Source organism: Fusarium musae, chromosome 1 (assembly GCF_019915245.1).
Source record: "Fusarium musae strain F31 chromosome 1, whole genome shotgun sequence".
Lineage (NCBI taxonomy): Eukaryota > Fungi > Ascomycota > Sordariomycetes > Hypocreales > Nectriaceae > Fusarium > Fusarium musae.
The window spans coordinates 5,460,202-5,485,812 of NC_058387.1; the positions used below are offsets into that span (position 1 = coordinate 5,460,202).

A 25,611-nucleotide genomic window follows, 5' to 3' on the forward strand; every position below is an offset into this window, starting at 1 on the left:
ACCGCGGGATCTTATTTCTCGATGCGGACCCTTGCTTCTGGTCATAGAAGTCTAGAATTCTAAGCTGTAAGTCGAGAAGTCACTCATCTTGTAAGTGTTCTCGTGACGTGATTCAGGTATGAGTTCGTCTGATCCATAACACTCCTTTATGCGAGACATGTTCAGCCTTTTGAAACAGAGACTGGACGACGGGAGCAGGGACCTCAAACCCTATTACGCTACTCATCAATCATACGGTAACTCCCGAGGAGTGATGTCGTTGAGTGACAAAATCTTTTCATGGTCACAACTCAGACATGGGTACACGTATGCAGTAGAAACCCGATATCCCAAAATTTTGATTCGATAGCCCGTATGCTAGTCTACATAGCCAGTTTAAACATCCAAATCTACAAACTAGGACCATGCTATTTGAGTCCAGGCCCTTTTGACAGCCATCATCCTTGCAACTAGGCTCTACAATCCATGAGCTTATCGCTCACGCCGTATATCTACATTTTTCGTACTCCGTTACTTCCTCCACTGCTCAACGCTGAAGTAGCTCTCGGGCATGTCCACATCCCATGTTGGTCTCTCCACCAGGGCAATCTCGAAAGGCTGGCTTGCGGTGCTGAGAGGGACGACACCGAAGATGGGTCTGTACTTGAAAGTCATCCACCAGCTCTTGCGTTCACCGCCAGTCTCGGCAACTTCGAGATCTTTGCCCACTTCACGACGGTTCCGTAGCTGGGCGAGTTCACCTTCAGGCTGATCCGCTTCATCGTCGCTATTGGCGTCCTCGGGTCGGGGGGCATCCTCCATGTCGATGTCATCCCACTGACCAGCTGTATGCTTGCGAATTTGCGAGGGTGCGATGGCACCTACCTCCATTCTGCCTCCTGCTCCGGTTGAGGGTCCTGTTCTCTTGCGCTTAAGGCCCTGCTTTCCCGGGGCAGTGGATTCAGCAATCTCGCCATCTACAGGCTTGGGCAGGTCCTGAGCCAAGTCCAACATGAGGAGGAACGAGACACCATAGATCCAAGCACGAGAGCCTTGCCAGAAGACACCCTTGGCTAGGTCGAGGAGATCCTGGACGGGAGCGGGTAGGTCTTTTCGGGCATGACGTCGAGACCAGGGTGTGAGGGAACCTTGGAGAGGGTGGAAAGTAAGAAGGTGCCACGACGAGGTGATAGCGAGGAGGGTGTAGTCGTCCACATGATCGGATGAGCCATTTATTCCATCAGGCGAAGCTCTAGGAGAGATCTTGGTCCGAGGGACATCCGCTGAGAAGGACAGAACCGTAGCTGCAGAATGAAGTTTGGGTAGTAGTTTAGCATTGGGGTTACGAACCCACTTCTCAATGCCCTGCGATGACTGCTCCTCTTCTTCGTCTGAAGAGTCACTCTCACTTGAGGAAGACGCGTCATCCTCGGGCTTGGCCTTCTCACCATCGCTCAGAATCCAGGTGTCAATGTAGCCCGCGATGTCAGATGCAGCGAGCATCCTGGAGTCTGGAGAGAAAGCGACATGTGTAATGGTCCTGTCGTAACTGCCAAGACCTCCATTGAGAATATAGCGTGGGATTTTACGTCGTAAGCGTGTGAGTCTTTGTACACGGGGTGAGAAGATGAGAGATGTTCTGGGGCTGACGGGGTCGAGTGCGGCCATGACAATGCGAGAGCCTTCCTGAATCGCGCAGAGCCATTGCGCGTTAGGTGAGAGCTGCACCTTAATGGCGCCCACACCTGCAAGCTTCGAAGGAAGCTCGGAAGAAGAGACCTTGACGTCGGAAGGCTTGATAGGATCTTGGTGTTCTAATCTGAAAGCCTTGACGTCGATAGCAGTAGCAACAATCAGAAGGGAACCCTCATCATCAATAGTTGCGGAAGTAATATTGGAATCTCCCTTGACGACAATAGTTTTGATAAGTTTGCGGTTCTGATTGATGTCGACTTCGTCGCCTGCGCTGTTGAACATGTCGTTGGCTGATTTTCGGAGAAGCCAGATGTGAATCTCCCTGTCCCACCAACTGACAACAAATCGAGCCTTGGGCGCACTCAATAGAGGAGCCTGTTGAGGCAAGCTGGGCATCATACGGTGGTTTTCACGTCCCATCTCCTTTAGGGGAACCACCACAGGGTTAGCATCAGGTCCTGTATCCGAGTTAGCTAGAGTTTAGCGATATAGAGAACTTGTCTAACCTCCTGAGACAATAACACTGATTCTACCACTCTCAAAAGAAGCCATAGACTTGACATCGTGGTCGTGGTACCTTCGGCCCCAAACTTTGGCCCATCGAGACCCAGCACCATTGTTCTGCTTGTACAGAATTGTTCGTCGGTCCATGCCTCCGCTAAGGATGGATGTGCCGTCAGCACTTATCGCGAGACTCAAGACATCTTGCTTGTGGCTCTGAATGCGCTGCGATTGTGTATATGTCTTGCCATCCCAGATGCAAACCTGGCCAGTTGAATCGCCTGAAACAATATTGCCGTTTGGCAGACATTTGACAGACCAGACAATGATGTCTTTAGAGCCACCAACGAGATCGGAGCCCAGCGTCATCCTACGAAGCATGTGGCCCTTTGTGATATCGTACGCTCGAATAGTGCTATCGGAGCAGCCGACGATGGCGACCCTGCGCGACTGGAAGGTGATGCTGACCATCTGAGCCTTCTTGGTAGGCGATCGTACGAGAACTCGTTGGAATCGCAGATCATCGTCCTCGATGGAGTACATGACAAGCTCGCCATCGATTGTACCAGCAATAAGCTTGGTGGGATCTTGAAGATCGGCGCCGAGAGTGTCCTTGTCGGATCCAGCAGGTTGAGCAGCCATGCACCAGATATCACCATGTTGACCGCTAGCATGTCTCCTTGGCCTTCCTGTCTCAAGATCCCATTCGGTGACTGTGGAAGTATAACCTATGCTGAACAGGCGGGACTTTCCAGCGCTAATACGCCCATCGGCAAGCTCCTGATCAGGCTCGTTGACCCAGACAAGTCCATCAACGCTTCGATCTTTACCGCCTGGAATGATGAGCTCCTGGTTCCAAGAGCCATTCGTAGGGTTCCAGATTTCGATGTCGCCATTAGCTCGTCCAATAGCGAGTCGCGCAAGATTTGCCTGTACTGCTGAGCGCGTCTTGGGGTGTGAGAAGGCTATGGCGTTAATGGCTGAAGGCTTGTATGGAACGAATCGACATCGATGGATATCCATTGCAACGGCGGTTTCTGGGCTCTGAAAAGAGTCCTCGGTCGCGTGATAATTCGGAATTAGGGTATTAACTCGCTGAGATACGAGAATCGGCTCAGAATTGTTGCGCGAATAGAAATAGATACGTTAACCTGACGCCGCGTGGCCAGGCGTAGAAGAGATCCAGTTCAGGAAGAAAAATGAATGCTAGCCTCGCGAACTCGACCAAATTTTTTTCTTTGGAAAGAAAAGAAAAGAAAAATAAGGTGTGGTCATAGCGCTCTTAGTGCCCCTCAATGATCCACTATGGCAGCCGCGACCAACCCCTCACCTTCCCTCAGAGCATACCCCTCTGCTTCCCTTCTTCTGTGGGTTCGTTCGTGCTATTCTATTCTAGATCTCTTCTGAATGCGTCACATTTCCGTCGTTTTTAGACCTCTTCTCATGACTCAACGGAACCTCACAAATTCGCAAACGTCGTAACCTACAGCGAACCGACAACACAGAAGTCGTATATGGTCCTGTCTTTTCAGTATCTTCCTCGTCCTTAGTCCACGTTCTTCCGAGCCGCGTTATCCTCGATTTCCTCGGTTTACTTCAGCATCCCCGAACTCTGCTCTCCAAGCTCTATAAGGCCCCAACTATAGAAGAGAAAGAAATTCTCCCCCGACTTCGACTTCGTCATTACAACACGCACAAGCCCCGTCATGGATTTCAACAGCTCCTCGCCCTTCCCGGAGGGCGTCATCTCCTTCCTCGACACTGATCTATACAAGTTGACGATGCAATGTGCCGTCTTCAAGTTCTTCAAAGATGTGCCTGTGACATACGCCTACACCAACCGAACTCCAGACAAGAAGCTGTCGCGTACCGCCTTCAAGTGGCTCGAAGAGCAAATTCGAAGTATGAAACACAGTTTTTGGTGATCCCACCCCCAAATTTCAGACAATAACCTTGATGGACAGAGCTCGGAAACATTTCTCTTTCTACCGACGAATACCTCTTCCTCAAGAAGCATTGCGACTACCTCTCCGACGACTACCTCAACTTCCTCAAGGAATTCCGACTTAGCCCCCGAGAACAAGTTGTTGCTACCTTCACTCCCGTCGGAGAGGATAATGGAGATGACTCCATTGAAGGCGACGTCGATATACAGATCAAGGGCACTTGGGTTGACACGATCCTCTACGAAATCCCCATGCTTGCTCTTACATCCGAGGCGTACTTCAAGTTCATGGACACAGACTGGAACTATGAGGGCCAAGAAAAGCAGGCATTTGAGAAGGGACTCAAGTTATTAGAGGCAGGATGCATCACATCCGAGTTCGGCACACGAAGACGTCGCGACTACCACACCCAGGCCCTTGTATTCCGAGGATTGGTGCAAGCTTCCAAAGAAGCTGAGAAGAAGGGATTCCCTGGCAAGCTCTCTGGAACCAGTAACGTCCATCTCGCTATGCGCTTCAACATACCTCCCGTAGGAACTGTCGCCCACGAGTGGTTCATGGGTGTTGCCGCTATTATCGGTGACTACAGGTCTGCTACTGAGGTTGCGCTGCGACACTGGGTAGCTTGTTTCGGTAACAAGCTCGGTATTGCTTTGACCGACACCTTTGGAACTCAAGAGTTTCTGCGAGCTTTCACCCAGCCTGTGCAAACTATCGAGGGTGGCTTCCCAGCAGAGACCTTCAAGAAGGCTGACGGAACCATGAAGACATATGCGGAGACTTTTGCTGGTATTCGTCAAGATTCTGGCGACCCTGCAGAGTACACCAAGTGGATGAAAGAGTTCTACGATAAACAGGGTATTACCGACAAGAAGCTGATTGTCTTCTCTGACTCGCTGAACATTGAGAGGTGTCTCGAGTATAAAAAGATTGCTGAGGACCTTGGCTTCCAGCCAACATTTGGTGTGGGAACATACCTTACCAACGACTTTGTGCACCTCACGACTGGCAAAAAGTCAGTGCCTCTGAACATTGTCATCAAGATCAGCTCGGCGGCAGGCCGCCCAGCTGTCAAGATCAGGTGAGTGCTCCGTATCTAGATTCGCAATATTATCAACTGACCCGCTATAGTGACAACATCGGGAAGAACACGGGCGACAAGGAGACTGTGGAGAAGGTCAAGCAGGAGCTTGGTTATGTCGAGCGCGAGTGGAAGGAGGGCGACGAAACTTCTCGATGGGGCAAGGAATAAGGAGAAAATAGACCAAGATACCAGGCAAACATTGCCGATTTGATTAAGGGAGGGCCGCATAAGCACCAGAAAAGAGACGGGAAACAGCGCAAGCTTGGATTATCTGAGACCAATCGGTTATGCTGTAATGCTGGTTTAGATCTGAACGCCGCTCAATCACAGAAAATGGTGTTAAACTGAGTTGGGTATCTGCGTAGCCTACAAACAAGCTGAATAAGTAGTGAGTCCATTCCAAACCTCACGCCGCATAGTTCTACACATGCAAAATGCAGCCATAAATCATTACTCGTCTGTAGTCTCGACGATGGGTGTCAGACCAACCTCCGTTCTCGCCCAAGTGATACACTCTCGCCACTCCGACATAGTCATAACTTCAAATTCAGGATCGGGTTCCCACAGCATCTCCGAGACTTCGTTCACCATCTTCTTACCAAACGTACCAACCCACCAAGCGATCTTGCCCAACGTGTCAAGCTGCACTCCCCAGAACACCATAAGAAGCAAAGCAACTGGATCCGAACTCTTGAGCGCTAGCCCAAACTCTCGTCCTGCAAGAGCTGGAAACCCTATAGCCATTCCTTTGAATACATCTTTGGAATCTTGAACGAAACACGTTTGTATGGCGGAGAAGCTGGTGCGGTAAGAGCTGATTCGGACGCTGGCTTCGGACTGGTTGTGGGGAGTTGAACCAGACGGTGCTTCGCAGGCTTTGTTGATGATAGTGCTTAGACTCTCCAGAGCTTCCTCAGTTTCTTTGCTCAAAGATGTAGGCGTCTCAGTCTGAAGTTGTGTCCGTAACATTAGAGCCTCTGTAGATCGTGATAAAGCTCCTGATATCAAAGCGTCGAAGTGCTGATTGGCGATAGAGGCATTTCCCATGAGAAGCTCCCACAATGTGACCATGCGTTCCAAAACACCCTCGTGAAGTTCTTCGAAAGCACTGCATTGGCCGAGAGCCATGTTAACAGCAACAGCAAGGAAGGAGAACATGAAGATCTTCTGGGCATTCTCAGAGTTGACGTTCTCAAGCTGTGCTCTGAACGAGCGGCTTGCTTTATCGTAGTACTCCACCGCCAACTTGGCGTAATAAGTGTCATAGTCTTCTTCAACGACCACAGCACCGCCGCAGAGCGCGACTTGGAGAGCTGAGAAGGCAAACATGCCTTGTAGGAGATATTCGTGTTTAAGGGCCCAGCTAGCCATGTCTTCTTGTAGCCATTGGTTATCCTCAGGGATACTCGCCAGGCTTTTGTAGCTTGATGATGTCCAGCGGTGCATGAGTTCAAGTTCTATTCTGCGTCTGGTCTCTGTTGCTGGGAGTTGGGTTGGTGGCTCGGTGAGATATGAGCAGCCTTCTAAATTGCGGGCTAGACAGTTGGTGCAAGGAGGGCCTCCCTCGTCACACTGAGAGGGTCAATCATTTATTCTGAAATTTGGTGAGGGTATGTACTTTGACATGGCGCTTTTTGCAGTTTCGACAGCCGTGTCGAGACTTGTTGTGAGTCCTTCGTTTCATCATGATGGCAGGGAATGCCAGTCAACAAGGGCAACGGTAGCTGTGTTGAAGGGCGATGACAATGGATGATAGTCATGAGATAAGTGAATTCGATTTCATGCAAAATGAAGGGGATTGATGAGATGGTATAAGAGTTGAGGTTATAGCTGAAGCCTGGGATATAGTGAGGTGGCTGTGCTTATGGCTAATCCCCTCATGGGTATAGGTGAAGCTGACGAATGAGGTTCAAGAATGCTCTCCTTGAACGAAACGAACAGTATATGCCAAGAAATTCTATCTAACCAAAGAACATTGTTTTTTAGACTAGAGAATATGAATGCGTGATTAGAAGGACATGATCTCGGCCTATTGAGCCCTGGCTCGCGATGACTGTCAGATGGATGCAATTCTAATGGAATTTAATTGTTCATTCAATCATAAATCTTACTATCCAGGCCATTTCTAACGTCTTTATTCCTTCTCATCAATGACTTGTGTGGCACCATCTTTTTGTAGTTGTAAATGTGCCTCTACACATCAGACTCTCGAGCATCACGCCCAGCAACCCACCAACAATAACACCAGTAGTCTCGCCGACGCCCACTATCTGAAGACCAAATTCCAAATTGATTCCCGACTCGAAAGACTTATCTTGCAGCGCTCGGTCGAAAATAGTCATATAGACTGCTCCTCCGCCAAGACCGGCCCCGAAAGCCAGTAATCCAACAAGGACTTCTGCTGAGAAGATCAGAAAGGTCGAGTTGGCGAGCAAGATGAATGTCGAAGCTCCGATTATGGTAAAAGCGGCCTTGGTACTGGTGGGTCGGAAGAGAAGCGTGTGCGTTCGGGAGATAAAGTTGCCGAGCTGGAAAGCAAGGCCGTAGGTGGTGAAGTAAGAGAAGAAGGACGTGTACGATGTAGGAAGAGGCAAGGCTCGAGCTATGCCTGGGTATGCCAAAGCCTGAATAGCAAATGCTCCGAACAAAGGCATCATGAATGGTCGAATCATGGCTTTAGTAAGATTGAGTCGGTTTCTCGTGCTGAGCATGCGTGAGAGCTGCTCAACGGGATCCTGGGCTAGCAGAGAAGCATCCTCGACATCCACCTTTGACACTTCTTGTTGCGCGTGAGGATAGTTGACGGGTGCGCCTGGGAGGACGACAAAGAATGCCACGAGCATGGCACCTGTAAGTGCATAAATGCAGTCAATAAAGTCCCGTAAAAAGGACTCGAGCCAAACAGTCAAGACAAAGGGTAGGATTGCGCAAAACACAGCCCCAGCTCCAACGCCAGCGCCCCATCCCGCGAGTCCAACACGGCCGTAATATCGTAACATTCCCAGAAACGAAACTTCCATTGCAGCAGCGGATATCGATGCCAAAACTGATGTCAAGATTCGAAGTGGCGGTGCAATATTAGGCGGCGTGACGTTTGTGACGATGGCCACTATGATCCAACCCGCTCCAATAGTGAGAGGACGCATCCAGTAGGGAACACGGTGAAGAACATGTGGCATTAACAGCTTCGTCGCCAGAGCTGGAAGAGTCTCGATGAGAAGAACGATCCATCGCGGATAAGGAATGATGAGATAATTTGCTGAGTGTACGATGAAGGGCACAATCGCATTCACGAGGCCTGAAAGTGAGTGGTCAGTTGATGCTTCATGTGAAGACAGTCAAAATTACCGAGAATCGCGAACCCGAGGTACGTTAGCATTGTGAGACTCAACCTCGAGCTCCTCTGAGCATTCGTATTAAACTCCATCACTCGAATTCCCCATGAAAGATTAAGAATAAAGAATCGAAGGGGAAAAAAGAGGCTTTTCAACAAAGAACAAATTAACCGATACTTTAAAGTCAATAAATGTAATGTAAGCTTATTTATCCCTTCGCCTTGGCCGAATACGGTTTACGGAGGCCCAAACACCGCGCGCGGATAAATACGAGAGGCCATGACTCTAATACCTTGCTTGCATAAGGAATATAGAGCATCTTGTCACGAATCAATTCATCACCAGCGTAAAATGACGTACGGAGATTGGATGGAAGAGGAAGCTGATGTAGAGCCTCTTGTCGGACCACGTGGGGCTGCAACCAAGGGCACGATGCCGAGTGATTGGCTGTAGCGTATTGATTGATATTGATTCAACGCTAAAGATCTGCGGTCGATAGTGGGTTCATGATGGATTACAGAGGCTAGAGTCATGATACCTAGATAAGGTAGACTACAGTATCATGAGAGACGAAAGAGAAGAGATAAGATGACGATCATGTATCACGAGGGTCTTAGATTCTATTGTCCAAGATGATTATAGCACTCCCATCAACATGATCAAGGTGATTCAATGAACTCGTCTTCAATATCACATCGCTCGTCCTCCAGGATGAGAAGAGCCCCAAATGCTGACCCTGAAGATGCTTCGTTTCCATCTGCCCAGTCAGCCCACCCTGTTCTGGCTCAGTTGAAGCCCTCATGGTTCATACCGCGATACCTAAAAAGCTTCAGGTGGATAGTCATCACCCTCACATTCATTCTTGCCTCTTGGATAACATATACGGGACTTGTAAGTCAACCAAACTTCACCATCACCAACTCAACTAACAACATCAGCTTTCTCAACCACCAAATCATATTCTTCCCAGCCATCATGATTTATCAACTCTCACCGTCAAAGATCTCAAAGCTCTCGCAGTCCCTCAACGATCCTCCAAACCAAGCGCATCCCGTCGCATGCGTCTCTTCATGCCCGCAGACTCACCGCACATCAACCTCTGCAAGACCATAATGTCCGCCGTCGCGATGGGTTATCCAATGCCCATTCTCCTAAACTGGAAGCGTGAATACAATCGACCTGCATGGCACTTTGCAGGCAGCCACATCGCCAAGCTCGAAAGTCTCCTTGCCGCTATCGAAACACTTCTTGAATCGAAAAGCGACGATGTAGGCCATGACGATGTAGCGGTGCTGGTCGATGCCTATGATATGTGGTTTCAACTTCCGCCTTCTGTTTTGCTAGAACGATATCATCGTCTTAACAGTGAAGCTGATGCAAGGATACGCAAACAGTGGAAAGATCTCGGCATTGACACTGACTTTCCTATACCACCACCTCGCCAAGACATAATCGTCACTACAGCAAAAGATTGTTTTCCAGACTCCTATTCTGGGTCTGATCCTCACTATGAGCATTGGCCTGAATCGCCTATGCCGAAAGACATGTATGGACAAGACACAGATAAAGTCCCATGGTCTTTCGATCCAGCGCGCAAGTACAAAAAGGTCCGGCCACGATGTGTGAACAGCGGTCTTATCATGGGATCTATGGGAGCATTGAGAGATGTTCTAAAAAGATCCAAAGAAAAAATTGATGCAGTGGCCATGAAAGGTCGTCAACTTTGGAGTGACCAGGCGCTTATTGGAGAGGTTATCGGGGACCAGGAGATTTGGCGCGAGTGGATGAGACATGTTGGAGCCTCGTGGAATAGATCTACTGCGTTCGATGACAGAAGTTCGCTCGATCGTGCAGTTCGTGATATCGCAGACGCGGCCCTCCTTGGAAAACGATTCGAGTTCGGTATCGGTCTAGACTACAACTTCACCACGGCACCACCAACATGTTCGTCCGAAGAAGACGGATACTTTGTCAATCTCTCCAACGAGACCAACATCCGCGAAGAATCTCAAAAAGCCGGTGTTCCAGGGGATATCCGCATTCACGGTATACCATCCGAACTACGCAACATAAAAGACAAACTCCTCTCTTCCACAAACTGGGGTACTATCCCCCTCTACACAGACTTCTTCTTCGGCACAACTCCAATAGCAATCCATCATAACGCCTACATAAACGGGCTTAAAGGCTTCAGACTCAAGAACTGGTGGCACAAGATGTGGTACCATCCTCACCTCCGCCATCTCATCACCCAGCGTCTCCAATCAACCTCCTCACCCATCACACTTGCAAACGTCGATCTTGGAGGAAATAAGATCTCGTATGATTCGCCGCAAGAAGATAAGCTGAGAAGCCCCCACGTATTCTCTCCAATCGAACCAAACTTCACGCCTATAGACTGGGACGCTGTGTGTCAGAAGCCAGGTCACGCTGCGAAGTGGTACGATGAGCTATTTGGCGACGACAAAGGACCCTTGGCTGTATATTCGGTGAATTGGTCATAGTCATTGATTTAAGAAGAAAAAGGAGAGAAAAACTCTCCCACAATCAATACAAATACCGACTTCCTTCGGGCATGTATCACACACACACACACACACACACACACACACACACAAATCCCTAGATCTCTTGGCGTCGTCTCATGACACATTTCAAATCACGGCAAGCCTCGGGCCCGAAGAGACGAATACTACAGTACCATGACCTTTTTTCTCGATCCGAGCTAAGATAGTAGTCGGTTATAGCTCCCCCTAGTAAGACTGTTAGCTCCGGGAACCATCTGGCTCCACGATCTAAAACGCCATAGCTCAGCCTGAATAAACTCCCCCTTCAGATAAATCAGGGACCAGCGCCCGTACGAGGAACTTTAAAAAAAAATATTAGTGTAGCTTTGTTGGTAGTTCGGAAAGCCTCGTTATCCCGCGAGTTTGTTATCCTCGATAGCTTCAAGCCTCTTATCCCTTGGTCTGGGATGACGGTCTTGGCGAGGCAGTTATCCATGGCCTCGGTGCAACGTTAACGGGGAGATGAGAGTGTTGGTGGAAGGGCTGAAACAGTCAGATGTTACTTGGCTGACAATAGCAGGGGAGTACTAAGTAAGATTTTGTAGTGGTAATGTTTCAATTCAGAGTCGACGTGACTGCATTATCTCGAGTTCGTTGGTCCACAGGCCGAGTAAAAAAGTCCCAACCTGTCAATCAGGGTATACAACCATTAACACCATTCCCATATATCAACATAATAAAAAAAGGCTGCTGAAAAGAGCGCTTTGGGTCAGTGCCCCGGGGGTTTGTGCTGCTTCAATGACCAGGCTTCATGATGTCTCCTCTGATAGTCTGACGATCTCACATATACTCCTCACAAAAATCATGTCGACCTCCTGTGGCGGCTCCGTGTCCATTAATCTCTCCTCCCCAGCACCTCCTTCAGAGATCATCCTGGCTGTAGCCACTAGCCTAGAGATACAGCGAAGAAGACCTGATTCGATGTTTCGTGTCGCATTGTCTTGAACAGTTGCTGTAGATGTTTCCTCCTTGCCGAATCCCATGACTGTCAGGGGAGCACTGAACTTCTTGGCGAACCGACCAACACTAGGTGAGGGGTTGAGCTGAGTTGCGCCTAGGCCTAGAAGCGATGCAGCCTTCTTGGGGATGTTCTCACCCTGCTGTTTTGAGTCCGAGGTCGACGCTCGCTGTCCTAATGGCTGGTTGCGGGGAACTCGTGAAACGTAGTTGTAGGCGACGATGTGCGCATACAGCGCGTCACAGATGTAATCTGAGCAGCCGGAAAACACATGTCGCAGCGAGGCCCAGGGCACTGGAGATGCGGCGGCGCCCGAATGTGTGTTGCTCTCATACGAGTGTAACCGCTGACGTCTGGTGCTAGTTGAGTCGCGACCATGTGAGACAACCTTCTTCCAAATTGACTTTCGTGGGTGCAGTGTCGATGAGTCGTTGGCTGGCTCAGACCAAGCGTCGACTGAAGGCTGCCGAACTTTCTTCGAGTAGGCGCGGATTGTTTCTGTTGTCAAGCTAGATGACAAGAGCATCGTTTCTGGGAAGCAAGCAATTGAGACTCGTAGTGTTTCAATAATATCAGGTGGCAGTGGCACGGCCTTTGCCAAGTCGTCAACGGGAATTTGAGGCAGACATGGAGGACTGGAGTCATCTAGCCAAGATTCGACAGTGGGTAGTGGTGATGGAGGTGGAGTTTGTTCGATATAAACTGTGTCAGGTCGTGACAGTGGTGGGGGAGGTGGACAGTGATCCATGAATGTGTCTTCGTCCTCGATTTCTAGCTCAATTGATCCAAAGTCTGATTTGAGAAGGATTGTGTTGTTGTCGGTCTCATCGCGAAAGCGCTGGTTGTAAGAGGGTAACTGCTTAGTGTAACCTTGACTGTCCGGGCCCATCCGCGAATCAAAGCTGGGTATTACGATCCGAGGAGTTGTGTCCAATGAATCCGTCGCACTTGTGAGGGACGTTTTTCTGGGGGGAATTGTTGGCGCGTCCATGGATTTTACAGAGAATTGTCTTTTGTGTTTGCTCTGTTTGGGAGACTCGTCAATGTAGGAGCAGACTCTGTGAAGCCGAGGTTTGGGCGCCTCCATCATGACAGTGATATCAAAGGTAGGCTCGGTGTTTGGGGGTGTAGGAGGTCGTGGTGATAAAGCAGCGGTCTCTTCTGGCGTGGTCAACTGCTCCCGACTTTGAGGCTCAGGCTCATCATCATCGTCAGAATCAACATCAATCCAACTGTATTCTTGATTTCGTGTGGGTGACATGAGATCCTTGGGCGATGGTGGGTTTCCACTGGCCGATGTGAGAGATGTCGCTGTTGTGACAATGGACTGCTCGCGTAACTTGATAGAAGGCACCTCAATGGCTTCAGAGGACTCTGATAATGATTCGGACTCCTCGTCAGATTCGATCTCATCAACACCTTGCCCACGGTGTTCAAGAAAAGACACCATTGACTGCCGCTCTTCTATAGACCCTAAATTCTGTACTCGCACGGATCCGGATTGATATGGGGAAGTAATGATTCGACTTGGTCCCATTATACCATGAGTGGTCTGGTCCTCTGCAAACCAGACGGGAGCGGATGGCATGCCAGCAGTCATGCTCTTAGCCATGAACACTGAGCTCGATCTTTCCAGATCTCTGACCAGCACCTCGGGAAAACAATCCATCATGTCGTCAATGACTTCTTTGTCGAGAATACTTGGTGTCTCTGAGCGGGGAGCTGGTAATGCAAACGGCAGCAAGCCTGTCATGCTCGAGACTGAACGTCTTTTCGAAGGAGGCGATGGTGCTGAGGGCGAAGGTGAAGCCTCGCGCGAATTTGGATCTTGTCTGTATAAGTATATGGCCACTGGAATCCGAGGAGCGAGCACAGACATGGAGGCTGATGCAGGGACGAACAAGGCCCAACAACAAGAACAGACCACGAATCAACGTGACTCACTGCCTTGGCGTTTAGAGGAGGACGATCTCAAAGGGCACCACGACACTTATGTGATTTGACTCGGACTGGAACTCAATAGCAAGTCATCAGGGAATAGTGGATATAAGAGTGGCCAGAAGTGGACATGCAGGGCGAGACACCGTCGATCGAGGGAGGCAGGGGCTTATGAGTCTATTAGATCGACGAGACCATGTACATAGAAAGTACGTACTGTATGTAAACGTCGAGAGACATGGGATGGAAGCGAGAAATTGGCCTGCAGTGGGCAAGTCAAAGAATGGATGGGCGGGGTCTGTTGCAGTTGCACATAGCACAGGCCAGGTAACCAAGGACGTGATACTGGCATCGGGACTGGCGTTGGCACTGGCACTGGTAGCGGAAGAGATGAATGTAACTAACGGCCACGCCCTGACGACAGGAATGAGGTGGGAATCTGAGTGGCGCCGTCGGGGAGGCAATGGTCGCGCCGCGAAAAAGCAAAACAAATCAAGACAGACCAAGACAGGTGGGTTCGTATAGGCTATAGACCATCACCAAGCGCCGCGGACGGGCTCTAATGGGCCTTGACTCTTTTTGACCTCAAGGTTTGGAAGCTGCTGATCCTTGGACGAAAGAAACCAAGGACGAAGCGCAAGGGAGGACAAGAAGGGAGTTGTCTGTCTGTGTTGCCCACGAGCATTGCATTGTTACCTCCATCTCGGGATGCAGGCTGGTTGCTGGAATCTGCTGTGACATGTCTAGATATCACATCGCATCTCCACTTGGAGAACGCGAACATGCCTACGGCTCTCACAAAAAGCTCAAGCGGGAAAATGCCGCGAGCTACTGTCCGCGAACGGCAACTATGCAGGGCCGGGGAAGCTGAATGGGCGCCAAGACAGAGCTTTCACTTGAAGCTGCCATCAGTAAGGAAAGGCAACTGAATTCCAATTAGCGTCGAGACAGAGCAGCACTGGACATGGTGTTCCAGTGTGCCAAGACATTATTAACAAGGGCGCAGATAGCGGCTGGGCATTGAACTCGTCCACACCATGGGACAGACAGTTTTGCGTCAGTGAGAGGATTAGATCCTCGAGGCGGGTGAGTTAGTGGTTAGTGCTGGTGCATCACCCGGGAATAATTAGAACTGTTCTCCCCGGTCGCAAAGCATCACCGGACGCGATCATAGTCCATCAGTAAGCACCTTGGCCACTCTAGCAGCATTGTTGTGATGGCATCGTGGCTGAAACGAAAGACTGGTATGCAAGCTAAACTCTGATCCCCATTGTCAGGTCTCGGCCTCAAAATGGTCGAGAGAACTAGAGCAGAGCTCTCCTCCAAGCTGCCGTTCATACGCGATTCCGCCGGGAAAGACTCGGATCTGGAAGCAGGGAGACGATAATGAGAAATAGCCAGGGGAACAATGGAGATGCGGAGAACCCAAGCAGGCCAGGATCAGATTATGACAGACTTGACAGGCAGACAGGGTGGTGTGAGAGGGTCCGTGGTCCGCAGATGTAAGGGAGATCATTAGAACTGGGTCAGGTATGCGTGTATGCGTTACGCTTATCGGTCACCACATGGTTCTCGTCTGCACGTGCCAGAAGCGAAAGGTGACGAGATGAGATGATTTGGGCGAGATGTGATATCACTTTCAAGCCTAGGCCATGTGTTTTCATGCAGGAGATCGAATGAGGTAAACGTGGCTCTCTCGAACTGTTGTTGATGTCAATTTGATGATCAAACCTGAATTCATCACCCGGTTGACAATGGGGGTTAGTCTGGTGACAAGTGCCCGCAGGCTAAGTCTCAGTGAGAAGAAGAGAAGTAAGAACAAGAAAAAATGACCATTCGCTGCCGTAACGGTCGGCAAGACATGGAATTACAGTGGAGCATCTGTAAGCAAGGGAGTGATGACAATCATTGAGGGAGAAGCGAGAAGATGGTCGATGATGATGCGAGAAGCAAAAAGCAATTAATAAGTTTGACACAGGCAGGGCAGGGACTGTTTTGAAGAGCTTCAGTGCAGATTCAGAGGAAACACCTGTAAGTTACTGGGTGGTAGGTAAGACAGTGGAGCTAAACCAGCCAATACTTCTAACTTCTCATAACTGGCGTTGATCTAGGCTCAATTACAACAATTCGATACATCTTTACGGAGTAATCGAAATCAATTTAAGCTACAGCCAATATTGCCAATATCCAAGCTGAAGTCGGAGAATTGGATCTATGAATCGCTGACGGTACCTGAATTATGGATCAAGGTGACATTTCTAGGGGACTCGTGCACTGTCCACCGCGCTAATCTCATCCATCTGCTCAAATCAGGCGCTTACCGCCCGCGGCTGCTTTTGGCGCAAAAGAGAACCGACCCGAGGGGATCCACCAAAAAAGCAATCAAAACTTTGCGGCTACAGATGAAAAGCAAAGAAAGGGTCAAAGCTTGTGCTTCGACCAGGCAAACAAAGACGAAGAAAACTTCTTTCTGCAACGATTCCAGCAATTTTGCTTCGACCATTTCAGAGACATCAGATCTCCTTCATGATTCATCAGAGGTCTCCTCTCGTCTCGTCTTAGTCTAATCTTGAAAAAGTTCCTAGACCTGGGCCAACCTGGACCCTTCACAATACGAAGAGAAAAAAAAGCCATTGGAAAAAAGTGAAAGACGAGCTCTGATTGGTCAGATATACAACACCACCTAGATTTTTTAGGTGCAGTTGTAAGTGCCTGTTGGCTCTGCTCGCTATTTCACTTCAGTCTATCCGTACACCACCACAAGTACAGTCTTTGTTTGCTTCTTCTACAACACTTCCAGTCTCCCAAACGCATGGTCCATTGCGGGATTTAGGACCAACTGTCTTTGTGAATTGGCTGATCCCGGCTTCTCGGGCGCTTTCCAGCAACCATTACCACGACTTTGGGCCAACAAACATTCCTTAGTCGAAAGCCCAGCAGAGTGCTCTTAGTGAAGGCTATCTCATTAAATCCGAAAAAGACATTCGTCAACGCCAGCCAAAGACAATGCTGACCCAAGAGTTCGTTTCGACCATCTGCGGTCCTCCTCTCGCTGCCAACACAGCTATTTCCAAGGACGTCGGCATCTACTCTCACTCCCTCACACCATCCCACACCATCAAGGCATCTTTCAAGAAGAGTTCCACCCCTGTCAACGGTCTAGCCGTCAGTGAGTCTCATATTTTTGCGGCACAAGACCAGAAGGCGCATGTCCACGTCTACTCGCGTATACGCGGCAACCAGGAGGCTCTCGTGCCGTTCCCTGAGAGGATCCGCAGCTTGGCACTCGCTGGTCAGGTGTTAGTCGTGGGCTCTACAGAGGGCAGACTATTTCTCTGGGAGGTTAGTTCAGTCTCACTCACGCCGTTGCGAGTGCTACCTTATACGCGTGATACTATCGTCGAATATTAATACTGACAAGTGATATAGACATGTACAGGCCGGCTAGTGTCAACACCACCTTGCCATGTTCAAGCTGTTTCTTGCTTGGCCGTGACGCCATATCACATTCTGTCTGGTTCTGATGACTCAAACATCAACGTTTGGTCAATATCACGACTTTTGGAGCTCGATGCTCAGGCGGAGCAAGAGCCTGATTTAACCCTCTCTAACCATCGTGGTGCTATCACAAGTCTAACTGTCGGTCCTGGCACCAACCCGGAAACTAGCATATGCGTGTCCGCCAGTAAGGACAAGACATGCATCATCTGGAACTACCAGACAGGCCAGCTTCTCCGTACACTGCTCTTCCCAGCCTTCCCTCTCTGCGCCCGTCTAGACCCAAGTGCCAGGGCACTATTCGTGTCTTCTGAGGCCGGTGCTGTCTACCTTGTCGAGCTATTCGGTGGTGGCAAGCCGTTACTTGGTTCCCGCAGCACAGAGCTGCCGTCTATTGTCGTGCAAATCAACACCCCGCTTGCTGTTTCGGATCCAGAAGTCGGACAGCCATCATGCCTTGCTCTTACATATGACGGCACTTCGATATTGTCCGGACACACCAAGGGCAAGATTCTACGGTGGAGTCTGGCCGAAAACGGCCACTCTACAGACGTTGCGAATCTAAATGCTTCTGTCACCAACCTGTGTTTCATACCTCCGCTATCAACTGAGCAACCAACAAAGACGGTATCCATTGTGAAACCAAACCAGAGCCTAAAGCGGTACAACTTTACGGCCCAGCTTACCACGGATCTGGGGGAGCATACAAAGCTTGACCAGCTGCTCGAGACCAATGGGATCCCATCGGAAACTCTTGAGGCAGCAATTTCATCTGTAACAAATCCATCAGAGACTCAACAAGATGACGAACTTGCTAGACAGGACGCACAGTTCCGGGCCATCATAAACAGCTGCAACCTACTCCAAGACCCGATTAGTTGGATATCTGCCGCAAGCGCACACCCTTACAGCAGTTAGCCTCCCAAATACTCTAATGTGTAATCTCCTGAGAGCACGCATAAACCGTCCACAGTCGAACCTCGTTTCGGATTAGTTCATGTTGCTTCCCGCCTCTTTTCTCAGCCTCAGCGCTCTAGCATGTCCTATGTAACAAGTCGTACAACTCACGTTGCTGGCCTCGTTCACTGTTCTCCTTCCAAGCTGGTCCTCCCGAGAAATATGTCAAAGCGTACAGCATGTTGCACATGTGTCACAACTCACATTCTCTGGGAGAAGCATTCTCAACTTGACTTCCCTGTTTGGAGAACTGAATTCGTGGTGGCTGCCATAACCCGCACCTGGAGTTGCATCGCACCGGTTCGGAGTAACGTGCATCTCAGTGAAAAAGTTCTTGCAGCAAAGTGTGGCTGCATTTCAGTTTCGTTTCTTGTTTAACGCAAGGGATTCTCTAATGCAGATGATAAATGCTGTGGGCGCTAGTCTTGGATTTTCATGCAAGGGATTCCGACACGCTCTGCGAGTGTAACATCTGTCACTTCTCTAGGTAAAAGCGTCAGCCAGATCCGATAAACGGGCTTGTCGTTTAAATAAACTTGACCATATCGGGAGGGACTTGCAGTCGTATTTGCTGGGGAAATGACACTACCCGATACTGGCCCAGCTGAGGTTTTCTGATTGATCATAACATTATCGTCATCCAAATTGAAACTTTTTCGTTCTATGCAACTGATGATGCTTTTGACATTAGTTCATTCTTATTCCCTTGCATATGGATGTCTTGTTATCGTACCTCCCGACCGCCACGATGCGGAATAGTCCATCCGACAGAAACGGCTCCTAAGCCCGAGACAACACGCGCGAGAGAAGGGATCATCACTGCGGTCCTGTTTCCATGCTTGTATTCTGTGTTCTAGCCCATTGCTTGCAGTTGCTCTCGGACATGATCAAGAACCCGCTGCAAGGAGAGATGTTTTCAGCTTCAGGGTTTAAGACTAATATGATGTTACACGAATGGAATTGCTTTTGTGAGTTGCGTAGGTTCTACGCTACTCCAAAGGGCGTGTCTTGTAAGTGTTGGTGAAGTGGATTTGAAGTCATGTTCCGAGTTCCCTACATCCACAAGGAATTCATTGAATGATAGATAGTTCAGCCTCAGTTATTTCCTACTGAACAAATAGGAGCCGGGGTATTTGTTTCTCTCGTGTAGGAGACAGTGACCCATGCCCGCATGCTTCCAAACTCGAGTGAAATATCGGTGCTCTAGGGTAGCAGAGTCACCTCAGATAATTGACAATGTTTCCTTCTATATACTACATATTGTTCAATATCCCGGATTATTGGCATACGTAACCATGATACAAGGCTCTCCGGTAAGCATATCACTTGTAAAAATGACGTCTACTAATATAATTTCCTTAAAGATTTGCCAATAGCTCTATCATAAATGCACGTCGTAATGATTGATAATACACCGAAATCTACGGAGCATGATGCCGAATAGCAATCGCCTGTTAAGCACTGTGCTCGGTGCCGATATATGGTAGGTAACTACAGTACGAATTCCATTAGCGGAAAGGCCGGCCGGAGCGGCAAATTTCTCCGCGCCGACTAACACCGAGCTCGCAGCGTCAAATGCCTTGCATCATCGGATACTTCTAAGCCGTCGCGAATCTACAATCTAGTCTTGTCGATTTCCCCAAAACTGCAACATACAACAAATGTCTGTCGTTGGTACCCTCAAAGGCGACATGCCGCAACAAGTCCGATCACTCGTGAGTCCTGCCCCTCATTGCGGCCGCCGAAATTTGCAGAGATCGCCGTGCACTCTTGATATCGACAATTGCTGATGGGGATTTTGACTAGTACCGCCAATTATTACGGCAAGGCTCGCAGTTCGCTGCGTACAACTTCCGAGAGTATGCGAAGCGACGGACGAGAGATGCTTTCCGGGAGCATCAGGGCGAGCAGGATAGCCGAAAGGTGCAGGAGTTGGTGCAGCATGGGATCAAGGAGCTTCAAAGCTTGAAGGTGCGTGGTAACGATACCATCGGGAGGGGGAAGTGCTGACAGAAATCAGCGCCAAACAGTCATCAGCCAGTTCTACCAACTCGACCGGTTAGTTGTTGAGGGTGGAATCTCGGTAAGTCAGGCTCATTGAGACCACATCTAGCATACTAACCTCTGTATCAGGGCAAGCAGACGGGCAACAATCAAGAGATTTTGAGGCAGAAGGAGCAGGGGTATGTAAAAAAGCTGCTATCGCCGCCATTCACTACTAACAAACCTAGTTACGACTAAACGATTTGACCATAACGATCTCGAAACGACTGGATAAAGGATAAAAGAGACAACTCGTGTGTACAGTAGCATGGTTACGGGGATAAATGTATATGTATCGGATACCACAAAGGTTCAACGGCGTCAGCGAGCCCAGGGGGTGTCTCGAGGTACTGGAGAATGGGCAATGCGGCTCGAATACTAGATGGCGAATCTCAATTCTGATTATATTTGGCTCTTAATCTTTTGGTTCCTGACATGCTGTGAGCCTGCATGCATGTTTCCAAGCTTAGTAGCATTTTACAGCAGTGCCTGGGGCACCCCATCCACTGAGATTTCCTGCCTTCGAAAATGACGGCGTCCATTGAGTTTATGTCAATTGACAGACAGCCTTTCGTCTCCCTATGTATAATATGTTTGCCGTTAATCTTATTTCATCAGGCTCAGAGAGACCATTGGCCGTTCAACTTTATAATATAAAGTTTTGAACAGTGAGGCTTTTATAGCAGGACATTATTTTAGATGTCAAAATCATATAAGATCTTTCTGCCTCAATGGCGCAATCGCTGCTTTGACCAAATAGTATATATTTGCATGTTTACATCTCTTAATTTATATCTCAGTGGCCACCATCTTCAATTCTTTCGATGTTGGATTACGTCAGCGGGCCTCACTAATTTCAATTGGCCAACTAGCAACCTTCGACAGCCCATCGCGACTCGCGACTCAGCCTCGTAAACCAAGCTGCAACGGCGACATTATTACGAGACCACAGCGCAATTCAATCGACGTTAAAATAAAGCTTGAAATCATCGCTATAGTATCCTAGGAGTCGCCGCACTAAGTCAGCCGCGATGGCGCCAGGAGTGAGTGAATCACTGCTTCCCTTGTGCAACCATCGACTAATTAGTATAGACGCGACGCGCCAACAGATCAGGATATGCCGAGCACGATGACTTCGAAGGTACGAAATACCGATCGCACGCTACGACGCGTACTAACTGACCCAAGGTCTTCCCGTGCGACAATGGCGACAAGAATGGATAAAGGTTGCGCCGCCGCAACAGCAGGAACAGACTCAGCAGAATGATATCTGGTCGATCGATTTACCTCACGGCATGCCAAAAGACTCGCATCTACTGCCGGCCCATAGTCAGGAACTTCTGGCGGCTGCGCGATCCGGAAGACTATATAAACGGCCTGCGCCAGCTGAGGAGGAGGAGGCCGATGCTGACGCAGCTCTTGAGAAGCCAGAGAAGAAGGAAGATGATGCAAGCGCTCGAGGTTTCAGCGTGAAAGTATGGAAGCAGTTGCCTCGTAATACCGATACACCTGGTACATCACATCTCGCGAAACGGCAGAAGAACACCGTAACGATCGCCAGTCGGACGGTGGAAGAGAAGGTTCAAGGACCGACAGTTACAAGGGCGACTGTCAGGAGAATCGATGCCGCCGGAAACCCATATACAGAAGAGGTTACTCTATCTGATGGCCAACAAGTCCAGGGCGAAATTGTTTCGACACGGATTGAACAAGCACCTGTTGCTGGCTCTGAACCACTTGCTACGACTCCCGTTCCCAACCGACGAAGGCCGCCACCACCGAAGAGAAAGGCTAAGGCTGGTCCTGGCCGAGGAAAGAAGAAGATCAAGAACCCTCTTCCTGATGTTGGTGCTCCGGCGGCGGCGCCTGTCGCTGCAGCAGATGGTGTTGTGCCCGCTGTTCCAATTAAACCCGAGAACCCTGCAGAAGCTGTACGTTGGAAGCTGTGGATGTGCTGTTCTCCATCGCTAATTTTTCATAGGCTATCAAACAGGAACGTGAAGACTCTGCCAATCAGGACAGTCCAATGCCGGATGCAGATGACGACGATGACGATGAAGATGGGGATGATGACGAAGGCGACGAGGGTGAAGAGGGAGAGGCAACACCAGCTGCGGAGAGTCAAGCAAATGGTGAAAACAACAAGTCACAAGACCACGAGATGACAGACGCGACCCCCACGACAGCCACTGAGGCAGCGCCCGTTCCACCGCCTGCACCAGAGCCAGCACCGGCGACTCTCCCAACTCCTTTTGAAAAAGAGGAGTCTGATACTTTCATGCAAACCGATTCATCTGCGCCCGTGTCTGTGCCACCGAACCCTATGAGTCTGGCACCCCCAACAACCCTCACACCTAGTGGATCCAGACTGGAAGGCAGCCCCCTTAAGAACGTGGTTATGCCTTCACCTACCAAGGAGGTGGATCAGGAGCAATTGTTGAAGGCGGCGATAGATGCGCCTTTTGCGGGAGATGAAAAGCCCGCGGAGCCTGAACTGACTGAGGAGAACCTTGCCCGAGCATCGCTAGAGCCACCCGCCAAGGATGATGAACCCCATGTTTCAGCGGAGGAACAGCTCCTGAAGGCAGCTATAGATGCTCCCTTTGGGCCAGGACCACAACTGGCAACCGCATCTGCTGCCGAACCTGCGGACTCGACTATAGCCGAGCCTCCGTCTACCATTGTCGGAGAGGCTCCTGAGGTTGCGGCTGATCGCGACGTTCCAATGTTGGAGCCGACCGACAGCGAGGCACTATTACCTCCTCCACCTGAAGAGGTTGGCAACATTGCCACCACACCTCCCGGAAGCTCTGGGGAGCCTGGTGCTTCAGGGCCCGGCAGTGAAGTCAAGCCTTCAACAGATATCCAGGCTGGCGAGGAGGCAATTTCGCAGCGACCACCTCTGATAACAACTGAAACTGGTTTGACAGAGGATAGTATCAAGCCCGATGATTCAGCCTCTATCACTGCTCCTATCTCTGATATCACAGATGTCCCAGCAGTGGCTCCATCAGTTGTTGATCCTCCACCTGAACCGCCCGCTGAAACCACTGTGCAAGATTCCACTATGGAAGAGGCCCCTCAAGAACCCGCCACAGAGGAGATCAAGGAGCCTACACCGCCTCAACCCGAGATCAAGGAAGAGTCAGCTCCTCCTGCAGCTGAAGAAGTTCTTCGTGAGGAATCGCCTAATTTGCTTTCCAGCTTGATGGACAAACTTGATGAGCAGCATGCAGAGATCGAGAGTATGAAGCAAAAAGCATCAGCGTCAGCTGAACCTGCACCTGAATCGGTGCCAGAGCCTGTTGCCGAGGTGCCTGCAGAGGTTCCTGCAGAGGCTGTCATTGAGCCAGCTGCTGAACCTGTCTCTGAGCACATGTCCGAGCTTATCGCTGAGCCTACTGCTGAATCTGCCCCTGAAACCGCTGCGGACCCTATCACTGAGGCCGCTCCTGAATCTACTACTGAGCGTCCTGCGGAAACACTGGCAGGCCCTATTGCGGAACCAGTCACAGAGCCGGCGGCTGATGTTCCTCCTGAATCAGCATTAATACCTGAGGCACCAGCTGAGCCAGTTGATGAGCCCATGGTTACTGAGGAAGTTAAGACTGAAGAGGTGAAGACAGAGGAGCCTACTGTTGAGCCTCCCATTGTTGAGGCTCCTGCTATCGATGCCCCGGCAGTTCCTGAACCCTCAGTGGTGGAAGGACAGCAAACAACACAAGAATCAACGCAAAATTAGAACAGTCTGCACGAGTCCAGTGATAGGCTGGTTGGAAGGAATCAAAGTGATGTTAGAAGAGCCGATGGCCGTATAACTGATGAAAGAGAAAGAGTCGGAGATTGTATAACAGTTAGGGTAGATAGTCATAATGAATTCACGGACAACAGGCAACAAAGCATTTGGTTCACCTATCCATATCAGTATAGCCTTCCTTTTATGGCTCGATCTCTCGATGTTTCAACTCGAGCCCCTAAACCAATCCGGTTTGCACCTCTCCCGCCGAAGTACTACTCTTACTGCGAACTTCCACAGCCTTCATCTTCGTTTGCCGGGGCATTGCATAGCGACCATGCATATGGAACCCTCGCGCATGTGCATTGCTCAGTCCCAATAGCGCGGCACTGGCAAGTAATAGTCCAATGAGCACAATGGCTCCAGCCTGTGTCATGTTTCCTCCCAGTGCGGCAGACATGTACACCATTAACTTAGCCGCCGCCTCAAGATAGCCCTCCAGGCTCGACTGTGTACGTAGCCAAGCATGAGTAACAAGAGCCTGTAAGTCCGCGTCTGGGCCGCGTAGTCGCACGCTGTGTCCACCGCCAAGATCGACGGTGTATTCTGTCATGGTTAGACTTTCGGGGGGCGGTTCTGAGTGTGTCATGCGTTGCTTTATGGCCCAGATGTTGAGGATGCGAGAACTGACGAGGGTGAGGAGAATGGCGAGGCCCCACCAGTCTTCGAAGATTACCATAAAGGCTATGGAAGTTGATGTTATGAGGGGACTGATTAGGTAGAGGAGGTGACTGAGCCAGTCGACATCAGAGAGGGAAGCCCAGTCTTCGTGATCCTCATCGTCGTCTTCTTCATCTGATATCCTGTGTCTTCTAACGACCTTGCCCACGATTTTGACTACATCCCATGGCGTATCTAGTCCAACGTCCAGAGTGATAATGTTCTCAGCACCATCTTTGACAAGGCTCTTGAGATAACTCGCCGTCATGGTATTCTTCACGGCATATTGTATCTGGCCGAGTGTTTGAGAAGACAATGCTATTAAGCCGATGGGAGCTTCACGTTCCAGGTCATCGCATGCTTGTTGGTAATGCAAACCGGGGGCGAGGACTAGGGAGTCGATCCATGAGGCGCCGCCGGTGAGAGCAGTGCGACGGGAGATAGTACGAAGATCGGCGAGGACGAGAAGACCGCTGGCTGATAGGGTTATGTTTGGTAGAGGAGTAGTGGACCATGAAGGAATTAGAGATCGAGGCTGGACAATGTAAGTGGTAGTTATGGGCACTAGATGTAAGACAAACCTCCATGTTATACATCATCTCTTGTTTCTTGATCACCAAGAGCAATATATCGAGTCCAATATTGATGTTTTGT

General features: G+C 49.8%; 11 protein-coding genes across 11 annotated transcripts; 6 read left to right on the forward strand and 5 right to left on the reverse strand.

Moving 5' to 3' along the window:
* Positions 1-510: 510 nt before the first annotated feature.
* On the reverse strand, positions 511-3,198 carry J7337_001637 (uncharacterized protein; the record flags this gene model as incomplete). The annotated part of the gene is made up of 2 exons (XM_044819374.1): positions 511-2,132; positions 2,181-3,198. The coding sequence occupies 2 exons, from the start codon at positions 3,196-3,198 to the stop codon at positions 511-513; spliced, it is 2,640 nt and encodes an 879-aa protein (XP_044687076.1).
* A 683-nt stretch (positions 3,199-3,881) lies between these two features.
* Positions 3,882-5,373, forward strand: J7337_001638 (uncharacterized protein; the record flags this gene model as incomplete). The annotated part of the gene is made up of 3 exons (XM_044819375.1): positions 3,882-4,077; positions 4,140-5,202; positions 5,253-5,373. 3 exons carry the CDS (start codon positions 3,882-3,884, stop codon positions 5,371-5,373), a joined length of 1,380 nt encoding a protein of 459 aa, XP_044687077.1.
* Positions 5,374-5,655: 282 nt separating this feature from the next.
* On the reverse strand, positions 5,656-6,892 carry J7337_001639 (uncharacterized protein; the record flags this gene model as incomplete). The annotated part of the gene is made up of 2 exons (XM_044819376.1): positions 5,656-6,777; positions 6,824-6,892. The coding sequence occupies 2 exons, from the start codon at positions 6,890-6,892 to the stop codon at positions 5,656-5,658; spliced, it is 1,191 nt and encodes a 396-aa protein (XP_044687078.1).
* A 447-nt stretch (positions 6,893-7,339) lies between these two features.
* Positions 7,340-8,225, reverse strand: J7337_001640 (uncharacterized protein; the record flags this gene model as incomplete). Its single annotated transcript, XM_044819377.1, has 2 exons — positions 7,340-7,374; positions 7,439-8,225. The coding sequence occupies 2 exons, from the start codon at positions 8,223-8,225 to the stop codon at positions 7,340-7,342; spliced, it is 822 nt and encodes a 273-aa protein (XP_044687079.1).
* Positions 8,226-9,598: 1,373 nt separating this feature from the next.
* On the forward strand, positions 9,599-11,044 carry J7337_001641 (uncharacterized protein; the record flags this gene model as incomplete). Its single annotated transcript, XM_044819378.1, has 1 exon — positions 9,599-11,044. One exon carries the CDS (start codon positions 9,599-9,601, stop codon positions 11,042-11,044), a length of 1,446 nt encoding a protein of 481 aa, XP_044687080.1.
* Positions 11,045-11,856: 812 nt separating this feature from the next.
* On the reverse strand, positions 11,857-13,734 carry J7337_001642 (uncharacterized protein; the record flags this gene model as incomplete). The annotated part of the gene is made up of 1 exon (XM_044819379.1): positions 11,857-13,734. The coding sequence occupies one exon, from the start codon at positions 13,732-13,734 to the stop codon at positions 11,857-11,859; it is 1,878 nt and encodes a 625-aa protein (XP_044687081.1).
* Positions 13,735-13,744: 10 nt separating this feature from the next.
* Positions 13,745-14,068, forward strand: J7337_001643 (uncharacterized protein; the record flags this gene model as incomplete). The annotated part of the gene is made up of 1 exon (XM_044819380.1): positions 13,745-14,068. One exon carries the CDS (start codon positions 13,745-13,747, stop codon positions 14,066-14,068), a length of 324 nt encoding a protein of 107 aa, XP_044687082.1.
* A 2,941-nt stretch (positions 14,069-17,009) lies between these two features.
* On the forward strand, positions 17,010-18,419 carry J7337_001644 (uncharacterized protein; the record flags this gene model as incomplete). The annotated part of the gene is made up of 2 exons (XM_044819381.1): positions 17,010-17,345; positions 17,433-18,419. The coding sequence occupies 2 exons, from the start codon at positions 17,010-17,012 to the stop codon at positions 18,417-18,419; spliced, it is 1,323 nt and encodes a 440-aa protein (XP_044687083.1).
* Positions 18,420-20,119: 1,700 nt separating this feature from the next.
* Positions 20,120-20,699, forward strand: J7337_001645 (uncharacterized protein; the record flags this gene model as incomplete). Its single annotated transcript, XM_044819382.1, has 5 exons — positions 20,120-20,173; positions 20,265-20,429; positions 20,479-20,541; positions 20,592-20,641; positions 20,690-20,699. The coding sequence occupies 5 exons, from the start codon at positions 20,120-20,122 to the stop codon at positions 20,697-20,699; spliced, it is 342 nt and encodes a 113-aa protein (XP_044687084.1).
* An 833-nt stretch (positions 20,700-21,532) lies between these two features.
* On the forward strand, positions 21,533-24,243 carry J7337_001646 (uncharacterized protein; the record flags this gene model as incomplete). The annotated part of the gene is made up of 4 exons (XM_044819383.1): positions 21,533-21,544; positions 21,594-21,642; positions 21,690-22,432; positions 22,483-24,243. 4 exons carry the CDS (start codon positions 21,533-21,535, stop codon positions 24,241-24,243), a joined length of 2,565 nt encoding a protein of 854 aa, XP_044687085.1.
* A 232-nt stretch (positions 24,244-24,475) lies between these two features.
* J7337_001647 (uncharacterized protein) lies at positions 24,476-25,544 on the reverse strand (the record flags this gene model as incomplete). Its single annotated transcript, XM_044819384.1, has 2 exons — positions 24,476-25,492; positions 25,539-25,544. The coding sequence occupies 2 exons, from the start codon at positions 25,542-25,544 to the stop codon at positions 24,476-24,478; spliced, it is 1,023 nt and encodes a 340-aa protein (XP_044687086.1).
* Positions 25,545-25,611: the final 67 nt, after the last annotated feature.